This window comes from Aphelocoma coerulescens, chromosome 7, assembly GCF_041296385.1.
Source record: "Aphelocoma coerulescens isolate FSJ_1873_10779 chromosome 7, UR_Acoe_1.0, whole genome shotgun sequence".
Lineage (NCBI taxonomy): Eukaryota > Metazoa > Chordata > Aves > Passeriformes > Corvidae > Aphelocoma > Aphelocoma coerulescens.
The window spans coordinates 18130872-18146002 of NC_091021.1; the positions used below are offsets into that span (position 1 = coordinate 18130872).

At 37.8% G+C, this 15131-nt stretch overlaps 1 protein-coding gene across 4 annotated transcripts in view; it reads left to right on the plus strand.

The window, feature by feature from the left end:
• OLA1 (Obg like ATPase 1) overlaps positions 1–15131 on the plus strand; it is a 110393-nt gene that overhangs the window by 50964 nt on the left and 44298 nt on the right. For all 4 annotated transcript variants that reach the window (XM_069020635.1, XM_069020636.1, XM_069020634.1 and 1 more), the window contains one exon: positions 8008–8183. In XM_069020635.1, the coding sequence (XP_068876736.1) occupies positions 8008–8183 (176 nt within the window). The remainder of the gene's footprint in view (positions 1–8007; positions 8184–15131) is intronic.

Genomic DNA, 15131 nt, shown 5'->3' on the forward strand with positions numbered 1-15131 from the left:
GTTATTAAACATTCCCTTATAGTTTATTGACAAAAATGCTGGTCATTACCCTAAATACCAATGAGAGTTTCAGCTTGTGCTGCAGTTCAAATTCTGATCAAATTGTAAATATCCCTCTTAATTACAGCATAACATATACCAATACATTGCTTACCTTTTGTGAATGAATGCAAGATGCCAGAATGCTATTATGTCTTGGTAATAGCGAGACTTAATAATAGCAGGTATTAGCCAAATATTTGGTTACATTTTACTTTAAGGGTAAGGATAATTAGAGAAGTGAAGCAACTGGTACATCAAATATAAATTAATTAAGATATTAATTAATTTCCATAATTGCAATTAGGAGCAGAATAAGATAAGTTTAAAAGTGGCATTTTGATTTGGATTTTACCATCTCAGTGGCAGCTTGGAGCAGCTAGAAACAATAAGGTTCAGGCTATAGGCAGCTTCTTCGTTTTTATGTGGAACTAGTTTTATATGCTATATCATAAAACTTTCAGTCCAATCAGCAACTACATTTAAATACTGCAAATTGTGGCAGCAAAACAATAATTCTGCTGATTAGCCCCTTTCCATTTCTTGTAAGTGAACTGTTTATGCTGTTGAGTACCTTTTGAAAAAAGAAAAAGCCAAAACAGCCTTGATTAGTCAAGGAGTAATTGGATGACTTGATTTTAGCAAGAGAATGAATTGGTTGATGATAGCCTGTAACTAAGTGTAGTGGTTCTGTTCAGATGAATACATAACATACAGTCATCAGATCTTGACAGGTATAACATAAGCAATGCAAAAATTTCTGGAGGCTGAGAGGTAAATTTTGTCAAAGGAATTTTGAAGCTGATTTTTGAAAGAAATGGGAAGAAATGTGCATGCCATTAGATGATACCGTTTAAAAGTGACATTTGTTACGGCTGTCCTGTATACATATTTATGTACTCTTATTTTTGCTTGTCAAGAGCAGATCTAGACTGTGTGTCCTGGCTGCCATCAAGACTTTACAAAATTGACAGTTCCTGCACTTTTGTGGGGGAAAAAAACAGAGTCAAGTTGCACATCTTCTCCATCCATTTGTTCTGTTTTCTGCATTTTGTTTAAATCCAGTGTCACTTGAAAGAAATGTGCAGAACCAGCTATTGCTGCATTATATCTTTAATGCCACTTTAAAAATTATTTTTTGCCCTGCCACACTTGGACCCAGACATCCCAGATAAAGTGCCCAGCTGAAGATAAACCCTTCCCCAGAACGGAAAAATATTTCAAGCTGGAACCTAATGGCAACAGAAGAGGGAGCTGGGTGTGGCAGTGATAATTTCTAAGCTCCTCACTTCTAATAATTTCAGTTTAAATCATCATTTTGGGGCTGTTAGATGGAAAAAGTGAATCCTGCTCCTCCTGTATTGTGCTTTACCATTTTCCTGTCTAAATACTTATCTTGTTTTAATAGCAGTATCTGGATACTGCTAAAACATTATGGGAATTTAGCACAGCAAATGTTTACTTGCAGTGAGCCTGATGTTTCTAACTCTGTAATATTTGTTCTTTTACACTAAAGGAAGTGGCAAGGTTTTTTAAAGATAGAGTGCAAATCTATCAGTATGTTATGGGAGATTATTTGAAAAAAGGCTTATATTTATAGGATACTTAAAATAAAAAATATGGTTTTGTTCAACTTCCTTTTGACAAACTTCTGATAAAATTTTCTGGTAAAATAGTTTACCTCTGGTAGGATACATGAATGAGACCACCAGAGAAGTTATAATAATTTTTTAAATAATGAAATTACTGATTTGGGTTTCTCAGTTGACCTTCCTGTACTGCTGTAGGGTTAGCTTACCTGTTGACAAACAGATGCTTCCTTGGGGAGATTCTTGGGTAAGTCTATTTTATGTACGTATTATTTGTCCACAGGGCAGATTAATTCCTTTTTCCTCTTACAGTAGTATGCCACAGTTTGCTGTAGTAGAAAGAGGGCAGTTTTGGAGCATAGGCAGTATAACTCAAGAAAGCAGCCAAAAGGAAGGTGGTGTGGTTTGGGGTAATGTTCAAGGAATGCTGAGTCCTTATGTTTTCAAAGCAAATGCATTGATGACGACATGGGAGGTACAATGGATTTTCATTATATTCATTGGGGAAGGTCATTGTCCATAGGTCATACTGTCTTGAGAACACAGTGGTGTGGCTAGTTTTGGAGATATTAATTGTAAATATACTTTTTAATTAGTATTACTTTAAAATAAATGAAGTAGTTAGATTCAGGTTGTTGTTGGTTGAAATTCCAAAATATCGCAACAGGTTTTTTTAAAGACAAATTTTTTAGCACAACTTTGAAAAAATTGATTTCTTAATGAAGACTTTGCATGCTAGGGCACAGAGCTCAGCTTCCAGTAGCTGGCCGGTGTGAGTCTGCTACAGAGGATGTTGTGTGAACAAGCTGCTAACCTTGTAAACGTCCCTCCTGTTCACAGAAGTTGAGGCCTCATTATGTCAATAAGAAGACAGACATGGTGTGTTTGAGGTTCATCAAATTTAAACACTCCTCATTGCCAGAATGGGCTTTACCTCTGACATATGACAATGTTTGCTGTCTCTGTTATTTTACAACTATCCCATTCTAGTCCTTTGCTTGCTTCCTCACCTGGATGCCCTGTTAGTATAATTTTGGGGAACCTTTGCTCCCTCGTTTTTCTACCAAGCTGTCTCTCAAGCTATAATCAGCTTGAGATCAAAACAAGACTACCAAATGTCTGTTTCTCCTTCTCCCCATTATTTTTCTCATGGATTCTGTTCTAATCAGAGAGCAGTATCAGACAAGCCAATCTGAGGATTTCTTTGTCAATGTTTGTTTCTCATTTTTCTTCTTCAGTGTCCATAAACTAACTGGTATTGGGTTTTTTTTCCTGATACCCAAGACAGTTTTACCTGTTCCTTTAGAAAAACAAAGTTCTCATTTGTTTGCTATCATCTTGTATCTCAAGACCCACATCCCATTTTCCCTGCTTCTTCCAATTCAGCAGCTTTTAGTTCCATCAGGCTGCTTTTCTACATAGTGCACGGTATCATCTACTTAGGCTAGTGCTACTGAGCATTCATAGCCTGTGTCCACCTTGTCCATCTTGTTCAATGTACAGCTATTGCACTGTCTTTAATTGGACAGTGATGGGATTCTTAGTACCCCATTTCTTGTACTTTAAAATAAAGCCTTTGGGTTTTCTGTTTTGCTGCTATGTATGCTGCAGGGAAGGTGGAGCTATCATATCATCTTCCCTAACAAAAGAGTGATAAAGGCCTTGCTTGACAGGGAGATTTCACACAAAGGCAGAAAGACAAAGTAATAAATAGCAATATACTGTTAGCGATCTATTTCAGGTAAGATTTATAGAATAAGGTCATAGTTCTTATTTTCATCATTGAAAGTTGTAAATAATATGCACGTTTTCTTGTATGTCTTATTTATAAACTCGTTTTTTTAACTCCATTTTTTCCTACTACTTTGCATTTTGTTATAAAAATCTGGTACTGGATAAAACATTTTTCTAGTAGTTTAACTGCGAATTTCTCACAGCTGTACTTTTTCCAAGAGATCTCATCTCTTGCCCAAAGCCTAATTCCTAAGGTTACCGCCAGTTCTGACTTGCTATGTCTGCATGCAGCTCTGCAGACCAGAATTGAATTCCCTACTGTGCTCAGTGTGCTTTGTACCAGACCATCACTACAAAGCAGGCCGGAGGCTGACATAATAAATTGTTCAAGATACATCCCACGTGGATATTGAGACAAAGTTGTAACTAAGGCTCTTTCATCATAGTAGTTTCACTCTGCCTTTTCCTTCCCTTCTTCTTAAGTATCCTCCTGCCATGTCTCTAGCTAGGCTGTTGGTCAGAGGATGGTCTGGTTTAGGTTGATGACTGAAGTTGACATTGACAAGCTCTGAACAAGATTCACAAATAAAGCTCAGTGCCTGTTGCCTTGAAGAATCTCTCATTTGTACCGAGATGTGGACATTATTGCCAGTCTGGTCTTTTGTGTATAAAGCTACCACTTTCTTATGAACTGTGTCTGTCTAAATGGGAGTTCCTCTGAATGTAGAATTGGAAATTTAAACTCAAAATCCATGGCTTTAATGGAATATATAACTAGTGTTCATTCATTCCATGAGAAGAGTCAAGCAACCCAGTGAGGAGGAGAGAAGGTTAAAATTGTTGCCTCTAGTGGGAAATCATCAGCTCAGTAAGAGGGGCTTTTTACCCAAGCAAGCAACCGCCTGTTGAGAGACACAGGTCTCTTGTCATTGTGTTGCCTGAATGAGCTGCAGGATGGCTGCTGACCCAGTGTAGTGGTTTGGTCTAAAATACTCATTACTGTTTATCTTCTGTGAGATAAGAATTAGGAGAAATGCAAAGCAGGCACCAACTTGAATGAATATAAAGAAGTTTATTAACAGACCTAAAAGAAGAAAAGAAAAAAATTATACCACCTTTGGAACTCTCCTCCTCCCCCCACCTTCCTCCCTTCTCCCACTGACAATGTAAAGACAACCCTTTAAGATGTTCAGTCTGTTTACCACTTCCATAATAACCTTGTTCAGTCCATTTAGAAAGAGAAGTCTCTTTTTGCTCATGCTATGAAAACAGTATCACACCAAGACAGCCACCCACTTCCAAATATTGCTCAGTCCATTCAGGAAGAGGAGTCTCTCTGCTTACGATGTGAGTCCCTTCCCCCGACTTGCAGCTTTTCCCGCAACTGCTTTCGAGGGTCCACTCTTGAAGTTTTTCTGGGGTACAATTTTAAGGTTGAGCTGTTCAGAAACAAAAAAAACAGAGGCCCTTCTCCTTCCCTGGGAGCAAGGGTCATCTTCATCTTTAAGACTATCTCTGGAAGCATCTCTAGGAATTGAGGTTTTTCTCCCTTCCTCTTTGGAGCAAAAGTCCTCATCTGGTTCATCTGGTTCATCTCTCTCTGTCCAAACTTCTCATGAAATTACAGCTGTGGCAGCATCTGCCTATTGCTTACGAGTTGAACACTCCACCCCCCATATCTTCATGAAATTACAACGGGATACTCTGGTATATCATAGCTTCACAGCAGACTTTCAGCTTTAAGCATCTCCTCTCTCTCTTCCCTCAGGTTTTCAGCTCTTCAGAGCAATAAAAGGGTTAATCTCACCTCGGCCTTGCAGCTGGAATGTGGCTTATCGCAGTTGGTCACTGGCCTCTGCCGGACAGAGGTGCCGCTTTGCTGAATCTCGGCCGCAGTGGGGGGGGGTTCCGAGCCGCTCCGGCTGCCCACGGCAAGGCAGTGGGGGGGGGGGGGGTTCCATGGCTGGAGCAGGCCCATGGCTCCAGGATGGCCGTGGCCCGGCCCGGCCTGGCCCAAGCAGGGCCTGGCCGGGCCCACTGGCCCCCGCACGGGGCCCGCAGCCACCTGTCCCAGCGCCGGAAACGAGAGAGAGCTGGGGTGGGAGTTTGTCTATTCTTAAGTGTGGATCACAGAGGCGGTCACCACTTTAAGTGGCTTAAAGAATTGTCCATATTCAAACTGGCCAGCTGATAGGTTCTATCAGGTCCCAGAGGAAGCTGTAAGCACCCCTTAGCAAGGATATCCCTTCCGGGACTATGCTTGCTAACCTATGACACCCAGGCGTGATGGAAGGAGGAGACCTGAAGAAAACTCTGGCAGAACATTGAAGAGTCCATGGGTTAAAGCCTTTAGTGAACTGAGAAGAGAGCAAAGATGAAGTGTATAGAGTCAATTTTATCAGGGTGGAAATAACATAATTAATTGGGTTTGGATGGAAAAAGAATGGTTTTGTGAAAAGGAGTGGGAAGATATGAAGAAATGAAGATAATTGCTGGAGAAGTATTTTGCTATTGTTGAAGAAAATAGAAAAGTATAACTAATATATAAGCTGTTTTTTGTTGTTACTAATTCACCTTACACTTGCTTTTTCAGAAAAGCCTCATTCTTCCTTAAGACCAAAACCAGCTATTTACTACTTTTTATTTTTGTGTTCTAAATGCAAGATCTTCATAGGCATGCAGCTATTCTCCTGACTTAACAGTGTGGGGATTTTTGGTTTTTTTTAAACCCATGGCCGCCAAATGCAGAAGGCTGTTAGAATATATTATTTACATGGTAATGGAGGTTTTTTTTCTTGATACAAGGAAGAAAGATAAACTTTTAGCTGCATAAATTAGAACAGAGCTGTTAAACTGTTTTCTAGTATTTGCTCATCTGAACAGCCTGTATCTCATTCAGTCAGGTGTGCAAGTAAGGATTTAAAGAAGACAAGGGCTGTGGTATCTTCCTTGACTGCCTGGCATTGGTATAGATTAGTGTGGAGTATTTCCCATTTGACTTTCCACACCCTGCTCTAGCAGCCTGTTCTCCCATCATGGCCAGTATCAGAGTTGGATCTATTGCTGAGGTAATTTTGCTTGTACCAAGGGAGCTCACTGATCATTTTTTGAGAGAAAAAGTTAATGAGAGAGGAGGGAACTTCTGGTAACCACTGTTAGAAAGCCTATTCATAAGTTTATGTAAAAATGTTTTTGATATTTAACTATGAACAGCATTTTAAATCTGTGTTCCATGTGCATTGATAAGAGCTTTGTTGATAAAACAAATAAGAGCATAAGAGCTTTGTTGCTAAAACCAGGGTTTTCAGTTAGTTAAAGGAAAAGATGAAGTTTAAGATCTGCATGATGACAAAGAGCTCCCACAACTTTCTGTATATCAGTTAAGGAATTGTTTGTTGTTTACCCTGTTTCCTATCTTTTTCAGTTCAAAAACTGTCTTGGATTTTTTTCCTGTGTAAGAAATCAGTTGATTTTAATTTTGGTATTGTTCAAATAACATTATTTTCATGGTTGATTTCTCATACATATCTTTAGTATTACAGGCTAGGCATGCAAATACTCTGAAAATTGATCCAGGAAGAAGTAATAAACTCTTTTTAACTGTTAATATTTTTATTTTTAAAACATGTATTGATTTGGGGGGGGGGAGCAGGATTTTTTTTTTTTTAAGCAATGCTGCTTATCTGATAATTTCAATCCTAGTTGAATTATGTTGCCAGATTGTCATCAGAAGGGCATGAAGTCAGCACACATGCGTCAGTAATATCTGGTTGTTTTAACCTTATGTTGCCAGTTGGCAATTTGAAATTATGGCTTCAACTGCACTTTAAATATGTGATAATAGCATGTGTTTCTAATAAGGGCCAGCACCATTTTGTTCAGATACTGTGAATGGTTGTCACTCATATATGACAAATGCACCTTCATCTGCTTCTTTGATGGCCCCCTAAAAACCATACCCTCAAATCAGGCCGATGAAATTAGCTGCTGTGTAAATTGTGTGTCTGAGTGGTTCATTATCTAATCACCGTCAGAACCACAGTGATAAAGTAGATTGAAACAGGGACGAGGTCTGCCAGATGATTTCAGGCCTTTTTTTCTAAGCCCTGTTTCCCTTGGAAACACTAAGAGTCGTTCAGAACTTCAGAATTCTTTGTCTAGAACTTCTTCATTTCTTAATGCGTAAAATTGGTCAGCCGATGAGGTCTGCCAAGGTGATTTGTAAGGTTTTCTTACCATGATTCTTGTAATCATTACTGTGTGTATTAAAATGTTCTGCGATGTTCAGTTTAGCTACTATGTTTGCTACTTCTAGGTTAGATATTGTTAAACACACCAGCTATTTTCAGGAAACTGCTCAAGCCTATTCCTTTGTGGGAGAAACTCTTAAATGCTTTAAGTCCTGTCCTGAAATGGCACAGTGCTATGCTTTGTATCTACAGAGAGCGAGCTTTGGATTCTGGAGTTGATATGTAAATTAATATACTAAACAAGTATGATCTAAAACATTGCACATGACACTTGTGCATGGGTGGTATGACCATGTGACTTCAATTTCAAACTTTTTTGACTCATTACTATGTTCTAAGTATTTATTTCTTGTCTTTTTATCTTAATAGGTAATTTAAGTGTTCTTTTGTTTTAGGAGCATTTGAAGATGATGATATCACTCATGTTGAAGGAAGCGTAGATCCTGTTCGTGACATTGAAATAATACATGAAGAACTTAGACTTAAGGATGAGGAGCTGATCATGCAGAGCATAGATAAGCTTGAAAAAGTAGCTGTAAGAGGAGGAGACAAGAAATTAAAACCTGAATATGTAAGTACGTGACCTATAAGTACTCTCGGCATTGAATTGAAATACTTGTATTGTTGGGTTTTCTTACTGATCCCACTCGTAATACAAAACACTACTACTATTTTTATATGTATTTTAAAGTAATTGTTACTAGGAGTTGAAAAAATACTAGAATGACTTGCTGTACTGTCAGTGTAAGATTTCATAGATGTAGCTAATTGTAAGTGTTGAAATTTAACTGTTATTTTCTTTCTGACACAGCTTTGTATGAGAATTGCCAATCCTTTGTCAAACTTACATCAATGTCTAGTTGTAATTCAAAGTTCAGCAGTCACTTCTGACTTATTCCTGCTGTTAAGTTCTACTGAGATGTTGATACTAGTATTCCTGTAGCCAACAAGTGAAGGTATTTTTTTGGTGTGATTGTACTTCATGTCTTTTAGTGGATGTTAAATAAAGACTGCTAGTTGAAATTAATTTTAGGATGTTGTTGTGGAAAGCTACTTAAATGAGCTCAATTATCACAGGGTAGCAGTGGTGTTTCTTTGTAAATTGGTGATGTACAATAATTATCAACTTCAATGTATGTTTTTTGCTAATTTTTATTTTACTGCCACTTGTCTTTTGAGTCCCCTGCACTTTGCCAGTAGTCTAGTTATCCATTTTTCTTTGTCATTAGTATTCTATAAATATTTCAGGTGGTACATAAAATGCATTCTCTAATTATTATAGCAGTGTATCAGTATGAAGTAGCTTATTTGTGTCTAGCAAGTAAGTATTAAAAAATACTGTTTTCTCAGATGGATTTTTCGATAGCAGGTAGTAAGAAAAACATTGTTATATTGGTGCTGGTTGGTTAATTTATCAGTACTGAAGTGCAGTGAAATTTGTTGGCCCTACCTAGTGTTTGGAAACAAATAGGAACTGAAAGTGAACATCCCCCTCCAAAATGTTCAGCTCCATGATGCAGTGTTAAAAAGCACTTCTTTGGTAGCTTCTGTTGGTGAAGAACTAGTCCGCATCTGGTGTGAAAAGTATTTTATTCCTTGATTGGTCTAGGCCAGAAAAAATAGCTATTGTTGGATGATTTAAAGGCTTTCATGTAAGCCCAGAGAGAGAGAACCAGGCATGCTTCATTTAAGGTCTTATCTGTCGTGTGAACCCAGCCCTGGGTACATGTGGGCAGTGATTTTTATCTTATACAAAAGGTTTCACGTGCTTAGAGGAACGGTGCAGTTTATGCCTACAGTTTCAAATAGCATCCACACAGTATTTCACCTTTTAATTCATCTTAAAGAAAGGGGCAAGCAAAAATCCTGCCCGTAGGGAATTCAAAGTTCATCCTAAGGCTAAATTTTACATTGGTATGACATGATGAAAATGAGGAGTGCTGTGATGCTGTTCTGCCCCAGCCTCGAGCTCTTCTCACTCACTTTGTTGTGTGGCTGTCTTTGGAAACAGCTTTGCTCAGCTCCTTGTGATGGAACGTTCCTGTCTAGTTTTTGAGTGTACCTCTCTGGATGCTTTGAGGATTTTATATCACAATCTGTGTTCTTCCTGTGCTAAGGAAGAAGTTGGTACTTTTGTGATTACAAAGAATCATAGCTGAAGTGTGTTTTAAATAGAATTTGTAATAGTGATCGTGTAACTTAATGGGTGGTAGGTACAGTTATGATTGTATGACAAGTTACTCTTATTCATTTTTTAACTACAGGAAGTTGGTATGTGTTTGAAAACAGAAAATGTCAGATTATTCTCATATTAAGGGAGACAGTAAGTAAAAACCTGAACTCTAGGAATGCGATTTAGATTAATTAAAGAAAAATTTCAAATCTTTATTATTAGTCTATCTTTACCCAGCTTCAGTTTCTCATCCATTTCTTTGCCTCTTCCTTCAGTCTCCTTACTACTACATCATCTGTAGTTCACTGGTCAAAATGATTTTGTCACCTTGTATTTGTAACTTCCTGTCATTTGTTGGGTTTTTTTAATACTGTTTTTACAAACACATGCACAGAAAACATCAAGTTTTTGGAGTCATATTGCTCTGCCAGGTCTGTTCCCAATAATAGCTGTTACACATGACCAGTCTCAACTGAGTTTGTCAACAACAATAGAGGTTTCAAAGGCATGAAATTCCTTTGTTTCATGGGAAGGGGTGGCTGAACAGAGTGGGGAGGCACAAATTAATGCTTCCCTTGAGACAAAGTCTGCACATAGGAGCTATAGTCACTAGGGAATCTCTTCAAGGAAGTGTTGTGTGGCATAATGCCTGTGAGTCTTGCTGACCTTGGACTTGCTTGTCTTCCCCTCTGACTTATATGCTTGAATTCTAAGGTATACACTCAACTTCATAAAATGGACTTTTTTAATGGTGAAGGCTTGTGAAAGCTCTTTCCTTCTCCTGGTAAATCAATCCTTAGGTCCAGTTATGCAACTTCTACAAATAGGTTTGTGTAGCTGTGAGACTATGGCAGCAGCTCTGCTGGGCTGGAAATGTTCATCCACTGGGTTGTGAGGCACTCCTGTACAGTTTGCCTCGCCTCTTTCCCTTTCACGTTTTGTGTTGCAGAGAAGGCCTGTGCTTGCATTCTATATAATATACTGGTATAGTATAGTGGGATTGACTGTGCAGTAAATGATTTACAGGTCTAGGAGGGAAACCATGTGGGATGGGTGAAAAAAGCAGTTAAAGATTATGCCTCTTTCCTAAAGTGGTAGTCAAATGTTAGGAGTGTATTTTGGCTGTTTGATCAGTCTGCACTTCCCAAATCCATTGCATTCCAGCACAATTAGTAACGTTTCCATGCAGCTTGCAGCTAATGTTCAAGGCTTCCTCTTTCCAGGGCAAAAAAATCATTAAGAGACAGTATGGCCTGAAATTAATACTTATTTCCACACAGTTTGTCTTCAGAAAAAGGGAGGATGGGACAGGACTGGGAGAGAACTTCTCAGGATTTGCCTTTTTAAAATATTTGCCAGTATAATGCACAGCCATGGCTAATATTCTGTTCTTAGCAGTATTCTTCTTCTATAGCAGAGATGTGGAACAAACAGCTCTTGTCTATGCATGGAGTGTTACCAGTCATTTTTCCTTTCAGGAAAACTAGGAGGTTGCAAAGGAAAAAACTTGGTATTTTTAGATTGTTTTGGTTTTGTTTTTAAGCACAATGTTAAAATTTTCGTGTCTCATTTTTTATTGTTTTCTATCCCCCATTCTTTTGGGAACAATTCAAGGTGAAGACACTTGAGAATGACTTAAGAATTTCAACTGGTTGAGAGTTACAGAATTCATTTCTCTTGTTTCATAAATACGAATTGTCTGCTTTAGGGGATTCGCTTTATCAGTAAGCTACCACAGTTGTAACTTGATAGTCCGAAATCTCCAAAAGGTTTAGGAGGAGAAAAATAGAAAATTGACCGTGTGTATCAGTCAACAGTACTTAAATCTGAGGTTTGTACTTGACTGCCTGCCTTCTGGCATGGTGTTATAACTTGTTAATTATCATTTTTCCTCTGTCTAAGCCCACATTGCCTACAGGTGGTAAATTCACCTTAGTGCAGTGACCTGGCTTGGCAGTTGAATAGTGTTAACTGTTTGTCCTGTCTCTCAGAGAATTGATTTCTCAATCCCCTGTCAGCAGAAATAAAATAGCTGACTGTTGTTAAGGAGCTATCAATGAAATAATTTTCAAGTTCTACTTAAAAATCAATGGCACAATATGGTCCAAGATCACCAACATGTAATGCTGACATAAGCTTGGAATAGCTTCCTTTACACATGTGTTGTCTGTCTTGCAAGTATTCCCTCTGCCTTCTCAGAAATGACTTTTATTACTAGGGGTACTAGTCTTTCAGATTGGTATACCTTTATTTTGGCTCTAACCTTCTAAAGACGTTATAGAATAAAAATACTCCTGTTATTTGCATGTATTAAAACAGAACAAATATAATTTCAGAAAGCAATATGAGTAATTTTGGTTTTATATTTTAAATCAGTCTGATGCTGGTATATGCAGAGACATGAGATACTGAGTTAAACTTCATTATTAGCTTATTATTAATCTGTCATTTTGGATAGCAGGGGATTTAAAAATAAAATTCAAATATGTATTACTTCATGGATCAGAATGTTCAAATTATAAAATTTAAAAAAATATTTTTTAATTAATGGGATTTCTCAGTCTTGGAGAGACAGAAGTCTTCAAGTTAATATCTTCTAATACAGTTAGGTGAACATTATTGTAGGATTCTCTTCCAATACCATTCCAGCCTGATTCAGTTCTAGTCCTCAGAAACTGATAGCTCTGCAACAGATAGCTATTCCTTCAGCCCTTTGTTGGTGCCCAAAATCTTGACTTCCAGTGTGCAAGAATTGTTAAATTAACAGTATTGAGATATATAAATCTGACCGCAAGGGTATTGTTTGTAGTTGAGTTGATGCAGATTATTGACGAAGACAAAATTATATTAGTGATATGAAGACAAAATCTTTAGGTCAGAATCAATGTGCACAGTGTTTGAACTTCCAATTTTCAGTTGAGAGGTGGCTGCTGCAGTAGGTCAGATCAGCGTTCGCTGCACTTGAACTTCCAGTGTTTGGTTAAACGGGATGCTTTCCCAAGTCCTGCAAGATACATGAATTCCATTGTAAAGTCTGTCATTTTAAAAATAAGATCAGTTTATCAAATCAAGCACATTTTGTAAGAGGAAAAGCAGTTGTAGTTATGAAAAGAGCAGTTAGAGACTCCTTTTTAGTGTAATGGTACCAGAACCATCTAGTGCATATTCAACTTCAAAGAAAGCTTTGTTCTGTTAGAGTACTCACACTCTGCCAATGGTCATTGTATTTGTCAGCATATATGTACTATGAAGCAAAATCTTCCTAATGATGTAGCTTTAATCCCTTCCATTCTCCTGCCTTATATTTAATGTCTTGGTCCTGTCTTGAGAATATAGTAACTGTTTGAAAGATGCTCTTTTGTTCATCATTTGTTGTTAAAACCACCGATATGGTATGGGAGATACTTCACATACACCAAAGAGCTGGTAGATTCCGTTTCTTCTTCTTACCTATATATACAAGATGAAAATCTTTCCTTCCTGCAATATTCTGATGAATGGGATGGTGCCAAGCAGACTTCACTGACCTCTTGCTGCAAGCGCTTGCCAGAGTTGTCACGGATGGCTGAACTCTTATTTCCTCTGACTGATGATGTCAGTTGGGAATGTTCACCTTTCTTTCATTGTGAGTTGAAGATAGATACAGTGATGAATTGTATAATTTTTTTTGCCAGTTTCTTTGGTCTCCGTACGCAAGGAGAGTTTGAGAGGCCAGTTTGTTCCACAAGAGGTGGAAAGAAAGGAGCAGTGTACACGTACACTGTTGACATACTCTCTGCTGATGGCTTTTACAATTGTTAACTTAAATCATAGGGAATCAAGAAAATATTTAAATTCTTAATGCATATAATTATGCCTAAAATCTTGAGCGGACCATTTACTGTGCTTAATGTGGTATTTAGAGGAAATTAAAGTTCATTCTGGAGAACATTTTGAATGTAGCATGGCAGATGTTTGTGAATTGATTGGTAGTAAAGCCTGACTTAAAAGTACATAATGTGAAAACACATGTTTGGATTTTTTTGGTATTATCAGTAGACAAAGAGAAGTCAGTTCTTAACTACTTTCTGTCAAGGCTGATCTTTCCTGTGTAGATTTGACAAGTGGCTTAAAGTAATTAATTTTGTAAATCATGTATCTCTGGGTATGTCTAGATCCAAGCCATTTTAAATGGTTTGTGCATATGCCAAAATAATACTGTATACGAATAGTTGTATTCTGAAAGACACCTTTTTCATTTGGCTTAATTCACATCTACAACAAATGCATTCACACATGGATTTATTTGGAAATTATTGTGTATAGGCTAATGCAATAAGAAAAGTTGAGTGAAACTCCGCAAAATATGTTTCATTTTGCTTTTCAGTGCAATTTCCCTGTTCTGAATTTCTGAACTGCTGGAAGTAATCACTTGTAGATAGCATGCTTTAGACTGCTCTCTGTATTCTTGTTGGCTTTTTTCTTTGAGAAGCGACAAGTGACTGGGTTGTTTTATGTATAATGCTGTAGAGCCCACAAGAATGACCCACACAGGAGAATTTGGGGATTATTGACATGAATTACATTGCCTGGAATGCCTGTAGGATGTTTTGGGTGACAGTGCGTGTTGTGGTTCATAAACATTATTGGCATCTAGTTCTAAGTAAATCTTACATCATGTACAGCTTGTACTGGCTCTGTGAGAAGGTATTAAGTAGCAGAAAGGATAATACACTTGTCCTAAATCCATTACTTGTCCCATTGTATTTTTATTAAAGTCAGTGATCAAGGGAATTGTACGAGATTAGACATTGTTTTGTACCACAGAGGAGCTCATTGTCACTCCAGTTGATGCAGTACCTGGTTTGTTCTCTTTCCTGCACCCAGCAGCTACAGCTTATTTAAGCGCTTTACCACAATGAAAAAACATCATCTAGCCTTTTCTTTAAACTGCAAAATTTGTCTTAATTGTCCTTTAAAATACCACTGTTTTTAAACAGTGCTTTTAGCATAAATTCTTACAGTGTCACTTCAGCCTCAATTTTGTAAATTGCCAGAAAACCTCCAGGAAAAGCAGAGAGCTGAGGCTATGCTCAATAGAAGTGAAAAGATTTCCAAGGAAAGCCTTGAGTGGAAGGACTGTGGTGCACTCCATACACCTCATGTTAACAAGGAAAAATGTGTGTACTCAATAAATTGCTCTTGGTGCAGCACAATTAAGCTAGCTGAGTACCTCAGATAGCATTGTTTTCTATCGGTATCTGAAAAATCATGACAGAAATTTTGAAGGCCAGATGGAATAATAACTATCCAGTTTGATCTCTCGTATATCCCAACTTAGTTCTTACAGCTGTGGTTAAAATGGAA